This window comes from Aplysia californica, unplaced genomic scaffold, assembly GCF_000002075.1.
Source record: "Aplysia californica isolate F4 #8 unplaced genomic scaffold, AplCal3.0 scaffold00245, whole genome shotgun sequence".
Classification (NCBI taxonomy): Eukaryota; Metazoa; Mollusca; class Gastropoda; order Aplysiida; family Aplysiidae; genus Aplysia; species Aplysia californica.
The window spans coordinates 326,491-343,725 of NW_004797515.1; the positions used below are offsets into that span (position 1 = coordinate 326,491).

Consider the following 17,235-nt stretch of genomic DNA (forward strand, 5'->3'; position numbering starts at 1 on the left):
TAATTTTTGCTTGTTGGGGCTCTTAAGGGGGGGGGGGGGGTATATACGTTGAGAAGAGGAGGAAGGTTTAGAAAAGGTGGGGAAAGGGGAAAGGGGGGGGGCATTTTTATGAAAAACATAAAAAAACAAGTTATGAAAGGAAAGTGAGCCGAATTCTGTGGCCGAAACCATAGTCCCCTGAACGAACATCCATGTCAAGTTAGCTACAACATTGGTCTTCTAACAAATATTATTTGGCAATCGGTACCTGGCACACTTACCGCGAATTTCACTAAATTTATCACGACGGAGCGGAGAGTTACCGTTTTCCCACGACGAACTTTCAGTTTTAGGCTTTTTTAGGTCTGCTCGAGAGGCTACACCGACAGCACGTGAAGGTAAAACCAATGTTATTGTTCTATTCTACCAAGGTTTTCGCAAAATTTATAGATATAGAGAGCATACTGGATTTTACTTTCACTTTCTACTGACCTCAGATTCAGATAATACTAACAGTAACACTACAGGCGGTTGTGAAAGTGAAGTGATGCTTTCTTTACTGACTGGGATTACTGGCTGGGAAGTGGTTTTAATTCCCCCTCATCAGGTGTGCTCCATTTGGCCTAGAGCACAGACACACACAGAACAGCACAGAGAATAACTTATAAGTTGTTGAGATATGTTTCAGGTTTAGCCAAGTTTATTTGGCTGGATTGTACTTTACGGCACGGGACCACCCGGCTCGGCCCATGATTATAAATTATTAAGCACGCCGCCAAACTACGCACTCTATAGTTCTCTACGTCTACGTGCTGACCAAAGGTAGTTCCGCGGGCGACTTCGCGCACAGCGCAAGCCAGCGGCAAGGCGAACAAGAGGTGGTGGTTGAGGGTGGGTAGGGGATTTAACTTTGGTGGACCACCGTGTTATAATCATCATATCAGATTCAGATACCAACAGTGTGTGTGTGTGTAGGTGGGGGGGTTCAGGGGGGCAACCTGGAAACAATAATAAAGAAAACACACAAATGCAAAACAATAACATGAGCGGACAATCGTGTTTACATCATATAGATCTAGATCTAGATTTAAATTTAGATCTATATGAATGTAAAAACAGTGGGGTGTTTCAGGGGGCTAGCCCCCCTGGCAACAATAAAATTAAAAAACACACACACACATATAGGCTATAAAAACAATAACATGAACGGACCATGGAGATAAGTAGACAATCGGGGTAGATCTAGATCTAGATAATTAGAGTTGGAACAGGCCGAGCCTTGCTTCGCAGCACTCGCCAAGTCGCGAGCAGGGCCGAGGGGGTTGCAATATGCAGATAAGTGCTCTCGTCCGCATCTCTCGCCCTCCATTGTACTTTGCTGGACCAGGAGTAGGCCTAGCCTAGCAGAGTCGCAAACAAATATAGAATAGTGGACCACGTGATTAGATTGACCAATTAGCCTCAAGGTGTCAGTGTCAGGGTTGTGAGTCGAAGGGCACGGTGGCATGGTCGTGATGACTGAAAAAGCCGGTAAGAGTCTACATCAGTCGGTTGTTGGCAGTGGAAGGGTGAAGACGTAGAAAATTGAGGAGTATGGGAGCTCGGGAAGGAAGAATAGCGGGCCACTAGTCACCAGGAATGCCATAGCGAAAGTAGTTCCGACCGGTGGTCCGGTAAAGTACTACTTTACCGTTTATTTAATGATGGGCTGGGGGAAGGCCATTTCATGCACTCTTCGGGAGAAGTGGTCCCAGCCTAACTCCATAGACATTTATACTAAAAATCGGTCCCAAAAACAGAAATTGAGTTTTTTAAAAACTGACCGAGTTGCCAGGGTGAAAAGACCACCGGTAAATAGAAACGGTCCAAACCCATTTGAGACTGTTTTCAGCACTTCTTACTGTTTTATTAGGGATGTGCTGAGAACAATTTTGGCCCTGAAAACAGTCACAAACCATTATTTTATGAATTCAGCAGGGGGAGACGCCCTGCAACCCCCCCCCCCCCCCCTTTTTTTTTTCGGCAGGGGAAGTCTCCCCCCCCCCCTTTTTTTTTTTTACGCAACTTCTGTTTTTGTATATCTGATTGTGTACATAATGGAAAAATGTCTATGGAGTTAGGCAGGTACCACTTCTCCCTAAGGGAAACCCATTTCACACCTTGAACAGCAAACAGTGTAAAAAACAACAACACACGCACACACACACACACACAAAACCGAGCTAGATCAAGCACACACACACTCATGCCAAAGTGATAGAGGAAGCCTCTCCTCAATTCACTGTTGGACAAAAATTTTCAAGTTTTCGAAGTCTTGAAAATGCAATTGATGTTTATTCAAAATCGGCTGCTGTTACTGTTACACTATATAAAATGAAATACCCGTACAATTAAAAATGCACTTCAGCGTTGCCCCAAGAAAATGATCAATAAAGCTTTGAAATACATCGAGATTAACTACACATGTATTCATGGTGGGCGTTTGTACAAGTCTAATTCTTGTCCCTGTAGCCGGTAAACACGGGAGATGTTGAGCACTTGGGACACATTAACCATTTTTAGTTGGTTGATTACATTTGACTACCAACTTACAGCTGTCAGGCTAGCATCATTATCATTTCAATTCTGAGGTCCTTCTTGAGGTCCTAGCCTACAGTGTGTGCGTATCTGTCTGTCCTTCCATCACTTTGTCTCTCTCTCTCTCTCTCTCTTTCTCTCTCTCTCTCTCTCTCTCTCTCTCTCTCTCTCTCTCTCTCTCTCTCTATCTCTCTCTCTCTTTCTCAGTAACCTTCAATTTCTGTCTTTTTTTTCTATTTTAACCGTAGCTATACTTTTCAGTGTTTTAGTGAGTTTCACTTTGCCCAATCAAACTTAAATTTATGAACTAACCTTGTTAACCCTTTGAGCCCTGACCTCCTGAGGCTACCATGAGCTATTGAGCAATTCACGCATATTACTGTCACATTTATATCTTCACCAGAATCACATTCCATCTCACTCAGGGTAATCCTTGTCATTACCGTATCTAATTCAGGAAGGTCTTCAAAATAATCAATAACGTTCTGTGTAGCAAACACGTTTTTCTGTGCACGTTTTGTCCCAGACGGGCCAGTTTGGTGATAGAGTGTGGGTGGTTGGCGGATGCTGTGGTGTGGTTTGCTTCTTCTTTCCTATCAAACATCTGTCGTCCTTATCTCCCCTTCATCTTTTTTATGTTTGTTACTCTCTTGTAACACCTCTAATCTTCTGGCGCTCATATGACCTTATTTTATGCAGTTGCGAGCGCCGTAAAACCTCTACTAAAACTAAAACTTGGGGATAGGGTCTCGCTCACCGGTGTACTGGTGGCTAGGGCTCAGAGGGTTAAAAGTGTAAAAATTCATTTGTAGGCTTTCCTGATCTAAACATATTTGTATCACGTCTTGCTTATTTTCAGGCATAGGGTGATTGTTGAGTCACAGTGTTTACTGGAGGACAGAATGGAGTCTTCTGGAAGGAGAAGACGGCCAAACCCCAATGAAGGTGATTTTTACGGCAATTGTTAATTAATTAGGATGCAATTTAGATAAACATATATATCTCTTGAGGCTCAGATTTTGTGTGTGTTTTAAGATGCAAAGTATTATTGTTTTTTTAAATTGTTCATTGTAAGGTCCAAAAATACGTCTAAGAATTTGAGTAAACAAACAATGTCTTTGTCTATTCTAATAATGATAATAATAATAATGAAGATCATTTCTATAGCGCCCACTCCCGTGTGAACACAGCTCTAGGCGCTGTACATAAATGCATGTACGAACACTGTTCACGCATGCGCGCACACACACACCCTTACACACACTCACACACACATGTGCACATACATGCTCGCCAAACACACGCGCACGCACACACACACACCACACACACATCTACTTTCTTATCACACACGCACGCTTACACATCATTATGAAATGAGCACTTACAAAAATACATCATAATGTACACAATGCAATTTGCATAGTACGTAAATGGATACATAGTCATTTACATAACATTGTACTGAACATGAATCTATTGACATTAATATGATGTCATTAATTGTGTCTTACTTTAAAGATATTTTAAATTTAGACTCCGTCAGATGTTGTATGTCTCAAGGGTTAGGGAAGAGAGTTCCAAACTGATGGAGCAAGGTGGGCAAACGATCTCTCAGCTAATTTTTTACCTCCTGTTATAGGAACTCTTAAAAGATACTGATCGCCTGATGTTAGTCATCTAGATGGAACATAAATCTGGATGAGATCACAAAGATGTGAGGGAGCTTTGTTATTGACACATTTATGACATAATATTGCAATTTATATGACATTCTAGCTGACATGGGAAGCCAATACAACGTTCTTAACTTGGGAGTTGAGTATTGTGATCCCTTTTCTTTTTCTTTAGTATAAGCCAAGCAGCATGATTTTGAAAACGCAACTTGTGAAAAGTGATATTTGATAAGTTAGCTAGTAAAGCATTACAATAATTGATGAGTGGAGTGAAAACAAGAAAGTGGACACAAGTGTTTTCAATGAGTGTTCATTAAAAAACATAGACATATGACCAATTCTATGCAATTAATAAAATATAATGATTCATAAATAATTGATATGATGTTCCATTGACAATCTATGTGCACAGATGACTTTGACTCATGGGATCCGATGTCTGGAGACTACGACAATCCAGATTTTAACCGCTACAGCCAGGGTGTTGGCCGAGACCTTGTGTCCAGGTATAATACAGAAAATTTTCCTTCCAAAGTTGTTTTGTTGAAAATGTGTAGGTAATGTTAAAATTAAACCACAAAATCTAGGTAAAATGATTATTATATATTACCTGCTTGTGTGAGGGTGCGGTGGCGGAGCGGTTAGTGCACTCGTCTCCAAAGAAGAAAGTCCGGGGTCGAGCCTCGGTTTGGACGGGGGTTTTTTTGCCCCCTCCTGTCCGCCAAGCAGTAATGGGTACCTAGCTTGTAGTTGGGGAAGTAAAAAAGCGGCGTGGAAAGGAACTGGCCCCCCTACCACTATATGCCGAAGGCCCAGGAAGTTGTCTCACTGACAAGGCAATCCCCAATGTCCGGATCGGATTCGGGAACAACTTTTTACCTGCTTGTGTGGATGGTTTATAACTCATTTGTTGTTGAAGGGCTATAGCATTTGTTTTTCCACTATCAAGGAGAAACATGGCGATCTTTGACAGGACTGCAAAGGGGGAAATGGAAAGTGGCCGTTTGTGCAGTTGGTTGTCTTATAAATTCAGAAAGCGACCTTGGCCAGTCAACTGTATTTCTTAAAGTACCCTTAGTACAGCTTCAGCGTCTACAGAAATTAGAAAGTCTTTCATTAATTCAAAGTCAGGCACTGTCAATGACAGCATGTCATGCAATGCTCTTGTTTCATGACCACATGAGCCATCTAAACTTTATGTGAATTATATTGCTCTACTGCTATGGGTGCATGTTAATGGCTGTCATCCATGTTAACTTTTTGAACAGTGGTTTACTCTTCAGAATCAATATATCCCCCTCCCCCCCAAATTTCACCTCCTCTAAGGTAAATAATGGTCTGAATGTTTTGAGAAGGCATGGAATGGAACAACAATGATGCTTTTCAAATTTTCATCTGAGGATGTTATGCTGTAGTATCATCATTATATGAGTATCGTCAATGTTGAATGACTATTGTTTTTCTGCAGCAATGCGAAAGGAGGTGTGAAACTTTATGCAGCCGGTATTCCTTTGGACCTAGGCCAGGTAAGGGTTTATTTTTTACCATATTTCAGAAGTGAAATTTTTGCCTGGTGATATGGCATATGCCGAAGAGAATGCAATGCTGCTTGTTTCGGTTAAAACAGATTTTATATAGTTGTATGTATAGTATAAGGTTTTACGGCGCTCGCAACTGCTAAGGTTTTATATAGTTGATGTGATATGTAAATCCGTTGATCTGGGCTTGGAGCTTGTTCGAGAGGGGAGGATATCACCTGTGTCAACTTCAAAATAAAATATTCGTTATCTGTTTGGCTGTTGAAAATAATTACGATTTTCTTGATTTGGGCTTGTTAAACCTACAGATGTAATTCTAAAGTAAATGAGACTCATTTTTTTAACCTTAAATTTCAATTTACACCGTAGATTTGCATACATTCTGATAAATGTTTGTAAAGCAATTGAGAATGTGAAAAAAGAAAGAAAGGAACTGTCTTTAAAGGAAAATGCTGAGAGATTTTTCTATTTGTACAGTATATTAAAAATAAAGGTTAGGTGTTTGCCCACTATTCGGACAATGGTCTCAAGTCTGTTTCATCTTTTTCCCCACAGGATGGTTTTTTCAATTTGTTTGCTGAATATGGCAACGTGTTAGATGCCAAACTACATTCTGGTCAAGAAAATCAAAGACTTGGCTATGGGTAAGTAAACATATCTTACTGAAAACTGATTTGCCTAACTTGTTTAAATCCGTAGTTACTTGAGGTAAAATAAAATACTTGCCAGTTAATGAAATAGATTATTGCGTATTACTCATTCTTTGTTACTTGCTTTTGATCCCAAGTGCAACCTCAAGTTACTGGCATGTTGGGGGCTTTAGAAAATGGTATCTAGATAGATAGGTGTTGTGCAAGGTGACTGCCCGGCCCTGGGAATCCCGAGGGCCCCGGGAATTTAATTAGAATCGCAGAGATTCGGGAATTGAGGAAATCTGTAAATCGCCCCCAGAAAAAGCCGTGAAGACCCGGGGAAAATACATAAAGTGCTCGACTATTTCAAAAACCAAATCCAAACTAAAGTGTTCGCCTTTCATTTGATGGGTGATGGTAAATTCTCACTATATTTTAGCTTTCTGTTCAAGATTAGCAGATTTTCAGTGTCACTGCATCTTGCCCTTTCTGTTGTTACAACTCTCACACTGAATAAGTATACTCGAGTCATTCAAGTTTTTATTCTACTTTGAGTCTGAGCAATGATTTTTGTCTTTCACGTTTATAATATATTCTGGTTCTAGGCCCTTTCACAGGCTCAAAGCAGGATTCATTTTTGTAATATAATATAATAAAATGATAAGGGGTGTTACGGACTGAAGTGTCTTTAGGCCATTCCCAAAGGGGTACATTAACATGTTCTTATGCACAGTAGAATTGTAAATGGGCTGATTCGTCAATGTCATGCTCAAGACTGTGCCTGAACTGCAACAGGGAACTGCTGCTTTTTCTTTCCTAATCCTGACTATCGTCATTTTCCTTCTACTTCTTTTCTATGTTTGTCACACTCTTGTGACCCTCTGTTTCCGGGGTGCCTTGATAGTCGATGCAGACTTTGTGCTGTTGAAGCTAGAGAGGTGAGCAGAGTAAACCTGATTCCCTGTAAAGACTTCTCTGTTGACATCCACCTTTTGGTGCTCATATGACCGTATGCAGTTGCGAGCGCCGTAAAAACTCTACTAAAGTAAAACTAAAAGTTTTTTTTACAACTTGTATCTTCAGCTTTGTTACAATGGAGACAGCTATTGAGGCAGAGCTTGCCATCCGTAAGCTCCACAAAAAGAAAATTGGATCAAGTGTCCTGAAAGTTGCCCCAGCCCTAACACAAGAGGAGAAGCAACGACGCAAGAAGCAGCACCAGGTCTTGTTGGAAATCTACAGTTTTTAGTTCTTTTTGTAATAATTGTGGGGGTTATATTTTCTTTTTGTTTTATGTTTGTAACAGAAGTTCTAGTGTGCATTACTGCCTTGGAATGAAAGAAGGTTTATAGTTTGTTTCTTAGAATCATGGTATGTTTGCACACGTAATGAGCGCTCATATGACCTTATGCAGTTGCGAGCGCTGTAAAACCCCATACTAAACTAAAGCACATGTAATGATGTTTTATTTCCTGAACCCATGTGTTGTGTGATTTAAGACGTCATACCTGATTTAAGATCTGCAGTTTTAAGCTTTATTCTGAAATCTGCCAGGTTTAGACTATAAGTTAAGCACACCAGTCCATTCAACCCTGGTTTCATGTTAAAGGCTTCACAGAAAACATTTCAACTCTTGCTTGAGTCAGCTATGCGTCATTTATGATTTCTTGTAATACTCACATTGCATGCTCTCTGTTACAGGTGGAAGCTGATTTCATGACTGCCGTTCACCAACAGGTAATTGAACCAGATTTTGTTCTGCTCTTTAATAATCTCGTTTTTTCTCTCTTATCAGGAAGCCATGCTGACTTTTATTTTTAACACTAAAGAAGAAAGGAGCACAAATGTTACATCATAATTTTAGAAGTGTTCTATTCTTACAGTCAGGGTTGGTGAGGGAGGGTCACCATTGTGCCTTATTCATTTGTGTGTTACTTTCTCATTATATTCATCTTCTTTGAAGCACTTTACAATTTGGGGAGTAAAAAGCTTGTCAGAGATTTAAGCACAAATTGAACAGTGATATAAACTTGAAAGCTCATATGGTTTTGTATTTTCAAATTCTTGTGTTATTTCTCTTCAGAGGCAAGATGCAGCTTCACAAAGTGGGTGAGTCCATTCAATTTATTGTTTTCTTTATTTGCTTGTGATATGATTTATTTAGTTGTTATGCCTTTGTATTAAAATTAGATTGTCAGACGTTATGAAGTAAGGGAGGGTTTGTAGTTGGCAGGTACTTTGGTGTGGTTTTGCTCCTTCTTTTCTGTCGGAGGTCTATTGTCCTAATGTGTCCTTTTCTGTACATGTTATTCTCTAATAATACCTCTAATTTTTTTTTCTTGTGGCTTATTTGTGTTGCAAGTGCTGTAAAACTCTTAAAACTAAAGTATAAAAGGACAGATAAAGCTGCCTTTTTATTTATTTACTTATCAAGGGGTTTTCTTTGCTGGTAAAATGTTTGAATGTAACATGCTTTCTTGTGTAAGTTTATCTGCTCATTTTACTGTTTATTTTTGTCCCTTTTAGGTATGTCAGTGGTGCTGAAGGAAAGAAAACAGGATCAGGTATGGAATGATATTTGAAGTATCTAACAAATTACAGTTAACTGATTTGAAGTTGTATAATGCGATATTAATAAAGTTATCTCGTAATGTTTTAAGATACCTGAAACTGTAAATCTTGATGTAAATATCATGATTTTGTATATCTACACTTGAATGCCTGAGGCGTGCAAGTTGGAGTCATATGTATTGTGGATCCAGGACCAATTTTGATACTTTTTGATCAAAAGTTGATAATTGGTAACATTATCGTCTTTATCTAGCCTCCTTTTTTGTGTGTTACTAACACCTCTTATCTTCGGCACTTGTATCACCTTATTGTGTTACAAGTGCAGCAAAACACTTCCTAAAACAAAGACTTCTCAACTCTAGTAGAAAAAAAGAATTTGAGTTGATGAGTCAGTTATCAATAGGCTCAAACCTGTCAAGTCCATTCCATCTACTAAATTGGGATTTCCTTTATTTTCCTTAATCAAGGACGCCAGTACTAGGTCCTACTTCTTTTCTCTGACACTTTTGTTTCTTGCAAACTTTCTAGCTTTTTCCCTGCAATGAAAATGTTTATTATTGTGTGGATGTTCTTTACTTTACTCAGACAAATGAAAACATCCAGCCTGTCCTTCAGGTGATTATATACCAGAATGTCAGTAACTGGTCCTTTGTTTTTCTCTTATCCTTTAGTTTACTTTGTCTTGATCATTTTTACCATAAGTAACTGCTTTTTAGGTTAGAGAACGCTCATCATCCAAAGTTAACTAATCCCGTTACTCTCACCACAGGCAGCGGTCCTCCGTTTCATCGCGGAAGAGGCCAGGGCTTGCTGGGGGCGGTCCCCGAGGGCTATGACCCCCGTGGTCGAGGCTCAGGATTTCCCGGGATGCAGTCTGTTTGGTACCCTCTTGGACAGCAGATCTGGAAGCGAGTCCCAGAGCAGCAGCCATTCAGACCAGGAGTGGGCAGGGGTCAAGGATTTCAGCCTGCACCCAAGAGTGGACATGTTCAAGCGAAGAAGACGTGTTTGTGCTGTCGTGCTGAAGGTAGGTGCTTGGGTGTTTTATCATCTGCCGATGTTTTCAGTGATCTGTCCTCAACTGATTTATTCAGTGTTGTATTATCTAGTGCTCTGTCAACTGTGAACTTTTTCAGTTCAATAACATCTGTCAACTTATTCAGTACATAATCATTTGTCACTTATCTGGTGTTTTATCATCTATCAACTTTTTCAGTGCTCTATCATTTGTCAATATATTCAGTGTTTTACCATCTGTCGATTTATTCAGTGCTCTGTTATTTGTCTATTTTTTCTGTGCCATATCATTTGTCTATTTATTCAGTGTTCTATCGTATGTCAACTTGTTAGTGCAATGTTTAGACTTGTTCGTCTTGTCCAAAGGGTTCTGCATGCAGTCCTAAGAGTTTTCTTACATTGCTGTGGGTGTTTACCTGTTAAAATGCAGCGATCCCACTTTGTAGGCAATTATATAAATTTGGCTCTCCTTTCAAAGAGAACTAACTAGAGTTTGGTTTAGAACCTGTTACAAGTAGTTCAGGTTTGGAATGAGAAACTGTATTCCTACTTTAACATTTATAATAAATGAAGTGTGTAATCTTTAACTTCTTTTTCAGTATGAAATCTTAATTCCACATCTCATGAAAGCTGAATTTATTTGTTGATTACTTTTGATTTTGCAACACAGGTTCTGCTTTCCGTTGTGGAGGTTGCAAAATGTACTACTGTTCTGAGAAATGCCAGAAAAAGGACTGGCCTAATCACCGAACAATTTGCCAAGTGGTTCAGTAAGAGTTGTTGTATTTTTGCATAATATAAGTTGAAGACTTCTCTGAAGGTCATGTTTGCGCGCGCTCTCTCTCTCTCTCTCTCTCTCTCTCTCCTCTCTCTCTCTCTCTCTCTCTCTCTCTCTCTCTCTCTCTCTCTCTTTCTCTCTCTCTCTCTCTCTCTCTCTCTCTCTCTCTCTCTCTCTCTCTCTCTCTCTCTCAATATTGTCAAATGGTGATGATTGACGCATATTTTAAAATTTAATTTAATATTTTAGAATTTTGTAGTAGTTGTTGGTTTTTGGCATGTTTTAGAGTATCCTTGTTAGGCTTGTCTGTGAGATAAGCACTGGTGGCCAGCAGCTCTTGTGCAGTTACTTGATGCAGGAACTTGAACATCCTGTGGCCATTTTAGGGGGTTTAATTGCAAATGGGGTCTAAATTTAAACACATTTTTTTCATCCTTTTCAAAATTGATTTTCTGTCAGCCAAATGTCTTGAGAGGTGACCAAGCTCTTTTTCTTCAACATGTAAGGCGTTGTAAACTGCTCCATTAATTTTGAAAAGCTGTTAGGAAAAATTCCATTTGAATGTAGGGTTGTTGTTTTTTTCAGAAAGATTATATGTATTATACAGTAAACATTCTTTGTTTGTTCATAGGGAATATTTAGATGAAAACCTACCCAACAGAAAACAACAAGATTCTGCTTCAAATACAAATGAGGCTGATTCACCCAAGAAAAAAGAAGCGAAGGCGAACGCAACTTCCAGTAAAGGTGCTCAGAAAGGAAGTCTGGATGATGGCTATGAGTCTGATAGAAAGAAAGCCGTAAATGCTAAAGGAAAGAAATTTGACGAGAGAGAGCAAAACAAAGATCAGAAAAATGCAAAGAGTGGAAAAAAACCACAGTCTGATCAGGGGGGAACTGAGCCACAGAAGTCGAAGAAAGAGGTCGCTGTAAGACAGAATGCTGGAGGAAAACAGACAGGTGGTTCGTCTGCGTCTGACCAGGTCAAAGTGACCGATGAGGTACCGTCAAATGTTAATGAGGCAGAAGCTGGAGATGCGTCAAGCAACCTGGTGGAGATCACAGTGCCAGAGGACAGCTGCGGAAAGGTGAGTTGTACACCTGCTTTGTTCACCTACATTTCATAAAGGAGCCAATCGATGTGTTGATATTTTGTAAATATCCATGTCGTTCGTGTGAAGGGAACGCTTAAAAAAAATTATAGGACTAATCAGATTTCACTTCCTTTAAGGTAAACTATTTTCATTGCCCATTTCTGGCAAGATGGGATTGTGTCTTGCTGGCTGGGCTTCGAACTGTTACTCACTCAAATGTAACCCTCTGTATGAACATTCTTATTTTTTATGCTTTGTCGGAAATGTTACTTTGCTGTTGTGGGGTTTTTTTTCAGTGTTTGATGACTTATTATGAGAGCCCTGCCAAGTTCTGGATGTCTCTGGAGGAAAGTTTGGCTGAATTTGCAGAGTTTTGCACTTTGCTTCATGAGGTATGTCTTTTTCCCCTCAGTTCATTTCATTTTTGTTTCTTTACTCATTATTGCACAAAAACTGGGGAATGATACTTGTTTCAGAGGAGGAAGAACATTTCTTAACATCTTTATTTCAAAACCCAGGGACTTGAAATATGAATGCCGTACATTGTGACAAAAGCATTCTAAAGTCGCTCAAAAAAATGCTGAAATGATGGGTGCAACTGAAAGTATTCACATTAACTGTATTGTTTCACAACACACTCTATGGAACATTACAGCAACTGCAGCAAACCTGCACTTATCACTACATGGCATTGGACAGAAGGGCGAGAGCCCAGCTGTTGCTGGATCGATAACAACAACAATGACTATAGTATTGTTTCAAAAGATGCCTCTGGAGTAGAAACCTTCTGGCAGGGGCTGGTTTCTCTAGAAGTGCTAGCATTGTCTGTAGCTTAGAGGTGACACTGACAGTGAGGGAGAATATATTGTCATTTTTCATTATCAGAATCAATGTCTTGAGTTTGGTTTCGTCCTTCGCCTGAATATTTGTTTCTGTGATTACTGATACACATCGTTTCTTGTCTCCTATTTTTTACTGAAAGAATTAGTTTTCAAGTGTGTAAGAAAAGGAGGCCAGTATCAGATTGGAATATTGTGTTCTTTTCACCTTTTAGAATCTCTTTCCTTCTTCTCACTCATCACTTAACAAAATCTGATCTTATAGGCAGGCTAACTCCAGTGGTTGAAAAATATGCTCACAAGTGTTCAATAACAAACCATATTTGATTGTTTTACTGTGAGGGAACTGAAAGATACATCTTTTTGATCTAAAGAGCAGTTTATTGTTTTGTTTTTTGCGTACAGCTCTTAAATGATGCATCAGTGCAGCCCCCAGAGAGAGTAAAAGCTGGTGATATGGTTGGAGCCAAGTACATGGAAGAATGGTGCCGAGCTCGGGTGGTGGCTGTCAAGGGGAACAGTGTCACAATCTTTTTTGTGGATGTTGGATCACAAGATACAGTGGAGCGTCAAAATTTGAGACCGCTTTCTGCAGACATGCTTCTCATTCCTGCACAGGTAGGGAGTGGGACATGTTTTTGTTAATTATTTAACATTCAAGTTAAGCAATGTGGTTCTTATGTCCTTATCAAGTTTTACCTTTGACTCTGTGTGGATTTTGGAGGTTTTAATCCAAGGACTGTTAACCATCCAGTGCTTTTGCCTCCTCAAAGCCTGGAATATTGTCAAAAGTTCCTTCCAATTTTTTTGTATTCTGTACCAAGATTCAAGGCGTATGGCTGTCTGCTGCACATTCTCTGGCATAGGCTGTCTTGTTTTGCATTGCTTTTCATATCCATTGCAATGTCCTCAGCTTGACCTAACAAAATGAAGAGATGTCCTGTGTGTTTCCGTGTTTGTACCTAGGTGTTGTGCTGCTGTATCAGTCAGTTGAAACCTGTGGGGTCGGGTTCCTGGAGTGAGGCAGCCAATACCTTCGTCAAGGAATGGTTCGGAGAGGCAATGACAAAGATGTTCAAATACACAATGGTGACCAGAAGAGGATCCAGATTTGCCATGAATCTCAGTTGTAACGGCGGTAAGTTCTTTTTTTCCCTATGAGCAGGGAATATTTAGGACAACATTTAAATTTTCCAGTTGATAGATAAACTTGCATTGCATACCACCTGGCAATGATTGTGTTCTCTTCAAATATCAAATCAAAACTGATGGTCTTTCAGATTATACTATTCAGTAATAAATAGAAGTTTTTCTATAATATTAAAAGAATTTCTATAATATTAAAAGACAGTTACAGGTTTTGGAGGGTCAAAGGTTTTTTTGTTTTTTTAAAAACCACTTTTTAGTGTTTGAAATTGAATAAATTATTGTTTACAATTTTAAACAAGTCTCTCTAGCTCTGCCTGGATGTCTTTTCCAAATGATAGGAAAGAACATGGGAAGAAAAACCAAATAGGAAAGAATTTGGCATTTTTCTAAAAGGTCTCTTCAAACAGACCCCCCCCTCTGAATTTTCCTTACTTTTCAGCTTCAGCTGTTGGAAGCACTGATTATGTTACTTTCAAATAGAAACTGAACAAAGGCTATAGCAAAGATGTTCATTCCGATTATTTACTCTTTATTTCCTGGACTCTGTTATGTAGCGTTATGTTCTTGAATTCGGTATTGTTGCGTTTGGTCGTGATAAAAAGAGGGAAAGTAGTACAATGCTCCATACTTTGCTGAAAAAGTGACCCTAGCGGTAACCCCCCCCTCATCTTCCAATCCTTCTGTTCATCAGAATCGTTGAGTGATGTGCTTGTGTCAAGAGGTTTTGCAGAACGAGTCATCAGCGAACCTAGTTTGCCTTCCTTGAGACAAGGTACAGAGAAGCCAGCAGCTGCTTCTAGGTGAGTGTACAGATTGTGACAGGAATTTCGGGTCAAGGATGGACAGGTTTTTACATGTTGTAGCTCTCAGTGTTATTTTATTGACAATGCTTTACTGTCTGTTATATACATTTTGAGGCTCTTGCTTCATGCTTACAGTTTTAGGTTGCTTTCTCATTTATAATGATCTGAAGTTGTGTGCTGATTGGTGAATATGAAATAAGGTTTTAAAATCGATGAGAGTTGTGTCTACAAATGAGAACAGGAGACTGTTGTGTGGTTTCATATTGGCTGTTGATCAAGATGTGTACATTAAAATTTTTTCTGTACTTCCATTTGTGGATTTACTCAAGAAAAGGAAAAGGTGGGATAGTATGACTTTAATTGGATATTTCTGTGTTTGGCTTGTTCTGATACCGAGGAAGAAGTATTAACTTTGACTTAAATGGTCATAATTTGTGTTTTGTTAGCAAGTACCTTTGTTAATTTTATTGTTTTGAAAAAATTGTTATTATCATACGTTTTCTCCTTACTGATACTGTCCATAGTGCTGTATGTGTATTTTATTTTAGATAATAATATGATTGTGCTGTGATAGTATGGATGTTCGTTTATGTGTTAGTGATAATCTAAAGAGTGTGTGTATGCATGTTCGTGATCGGTCACGATGACATTGTGTTTTTTTTGTAAAGATGAAAATTTTGTAAAGCGCCAAGAGTTGTATTTTACCGGAGTGAGTGGTATAGAAAGTATCTGTATTATTGTCACATCATCATTATTATTATTATCATTATTGTTATTACTATTATTATTATTATTTTATTGATTTGCGATGATCTGATGTGATCTGCTTCTATTCCATATGATTCTTTGTTATTTTTTGCGAAATGTGATTGCTGTTATGCTGACTCACTAAAGACTGCCGCTCAATGGCTGCACATAAAAATAAAAGGAAAAAAATGGCCTCCTGATGTATGTGTGTGCTAAAGGAGTTTTAAATTGTTTGTGCAGGAGGATGGTAGGCGACATGAAGAGTGTTGCTGATGACATCAAAGTTGGCTCCGAAGTCTTCTGCCTGCTGACTGAGGTGCAGTCCCCTGTAAACATCTGGGCTCAACCCGTCACGGAAGATGTGTTGTCGACTGTGCAGAAGCTCGAGACTCTGCTGAAGGAAGCTGCTCTTGATACTGAACCTTACAGGTACCTTGTTGACCATTTTCTGAAACGCTATAGAAGTATTTTACAACCTTCCTTCTATTTAGTCGCTTTTAAGGACAAGCGGGCTAAGCCAGATTTCGGGGTGGGTATTGCCCTACCTATAGGAGAAGTTTGGTTTCATTGGTGTGTATATTTGTTTGGTTATAGAGAAAACTCTCCCTGTCTTTTAAAGAAACTGAATAAGGGTCCAAAAACTTTAACTTTGCTTTTCTCAAAACAACATTTTTCGGGATAGCCCCCTTGTGCTTAAAAGTGACCATTTGTTTTCGGAAGTCTTTGAGGGAAAGGTGTATCATTGTGGCCAGCTGTTCAGATGTACTAAGTCCAAAAGTTTGAAAGTTTTTTTTATTGCAGTTTCTTAATCCATAGTATTGGTTGCTTGTACTCAAGAAATATTTTGTGGAAATCCAAATTCTAAATTTTTAAGAAGAAAAAAAAAAAAGCAAAGATCCATAATGTAAGCATGTACAGTTGTTAAAAGAATCTAACAGTTTTTTCCCTCTCTTGAAAATGTTGCTTTCTGGGCTTTGTACATTTGAACAGTTTACGGACAATATTTTTCTCCTTTTTCTGACTCCTGTCTGTATCTCATTCATGTTAAATTTTCAGTCCCATTTTGTACATGTATCTTCATCGCAATGAAAATTGAATTGAAAAGATGTGTTAAGCTTGACTTAGGCCTATGTAATGACATTGTGTTTTCCTATTTTAATCCAGTGAAGTAACTCCTTATCTCTGGCAAACTGCTCCCAGCAGCTTGTGTGGTTGGAACCTCTGTGGCGATGAATCACTGGCAGTGGTTCAGTCACATTCCTTTATATTAATATTGGTCTCTCTTACAGGGAGTTCTTTCGTTAGATGAAGAACTGTCAAAATAGCTTCATTTCTTTTCAATTAAAGATCAATTTAGTGCCGCATATGTCACTCTCAGGTTTCTTACCGAATACGGCCCTGGCACAGTCAGTGGGAAAACCTCCTCCGGAGATAAAAGTTAAAAGGAGCTTTCTCTTTTTCAGACCTGTGGTTGGGGAGCTGGTGTTGGGGAAATTCTCAGCAGATGGCAGCTGGTATCGTGCCGAAGTGGAAGCAGAGAAATCTGGGAAGTTCTCGCTGGTTTTTGTGGACTATGGCAATAAGGAGGAATGTACAATAGAGGACATCCGGAAAGCCAAAGACACTTTCCTCAAAGACTGCCCAGCCCAGGCAGTAAAGTTTGCCTTTCACAATGTGTCTATCCCGTCCAATGTTGATGCTGCTGTAGCACATCAGGTAACAGTATTTCTTTCTCAACCCCATTTATCTTGTACAGTAAAGTTGAACACATAGAAGGCCTAGTCCCTTAAGGGAGGTATGACACATAGACCTGACAGTTATGTAACAAATTTTGG

General features: G+C 39.2%; 1 protein-coding gene across 1 annotated transcript in view; it reads left to right on the top strand.

Moving 5' to 3' along the window:
• Window positions 1–254: 254 nt before the first annotated feature.
• Window positions 255–17,235, top strand: part of LOC101849772 — a 30,080-nt gene continuing 13,099 nt past the window's right edge. The window contains exons 1-18 of the mRNA XM_005100349.3: window positions 255–377; window positions 3,416–3,501; window positions 4,645–4,738; window positions 5,701–5,758; window positions 6,326–6,414; window positions 7,486–7,624; window positions 8,104–8,139; window positions 8,486–8,511; window positions 8,929–8,966; window positions 9,743–10,000; window positions 10,661–10,760; window positions 11,400–11,856; window positions 12,159–12,254; window positions 13,107–13,319; window positions 13,668–13,839; window positions 14,542–14,650; window positions 15,641–15,829; window positions 16,864–17,116. Coding sequence (XP_005100406.1) covers window positions 3,459–3,501; window positions 4,645–4,738; window positions 5,701–5,758; window positions 6,326–6,414; window positions 7,486–7,624; window positions 8,104–8,139; window positions 8,486–8,511; window positions 8,929–8,966; window positions 9,743–10,000; window positions 10,661–10,760; window positions 11,400–11,856; window positions 12,159–12,254; window positions 13,107–13,319; window positions 13,668–13,839; window positions 14,542–14,650; window positions 15,641–15,829; window positions 16,864–17,116 — 2,370 coding nt within the window. The 5' untranslated portion in view covers window positions 255–377; window positions 3,416–3,458. The remainder of the gene's footprint in view (window positions 378–3,415; window positions 3,502–4,644; window positions 4,739–5,700; window positions 5,759–6,325; window positions 6,415–7,485; window positions 7,625–8,103; window positions 8,140–8,485; window positions 8,512–8,928; window positions 8,967–9,742; window positions 10,001–10,660; window positions 10,761–11,399; window positions 11,857–12,158; window positions 12,255–13,106; window positions 13,320–13,667; window positions 13,840–14,541; window positions 14,651–15,640; window positions 15,830–16,863; window positions 17,117–17,235) is intronic.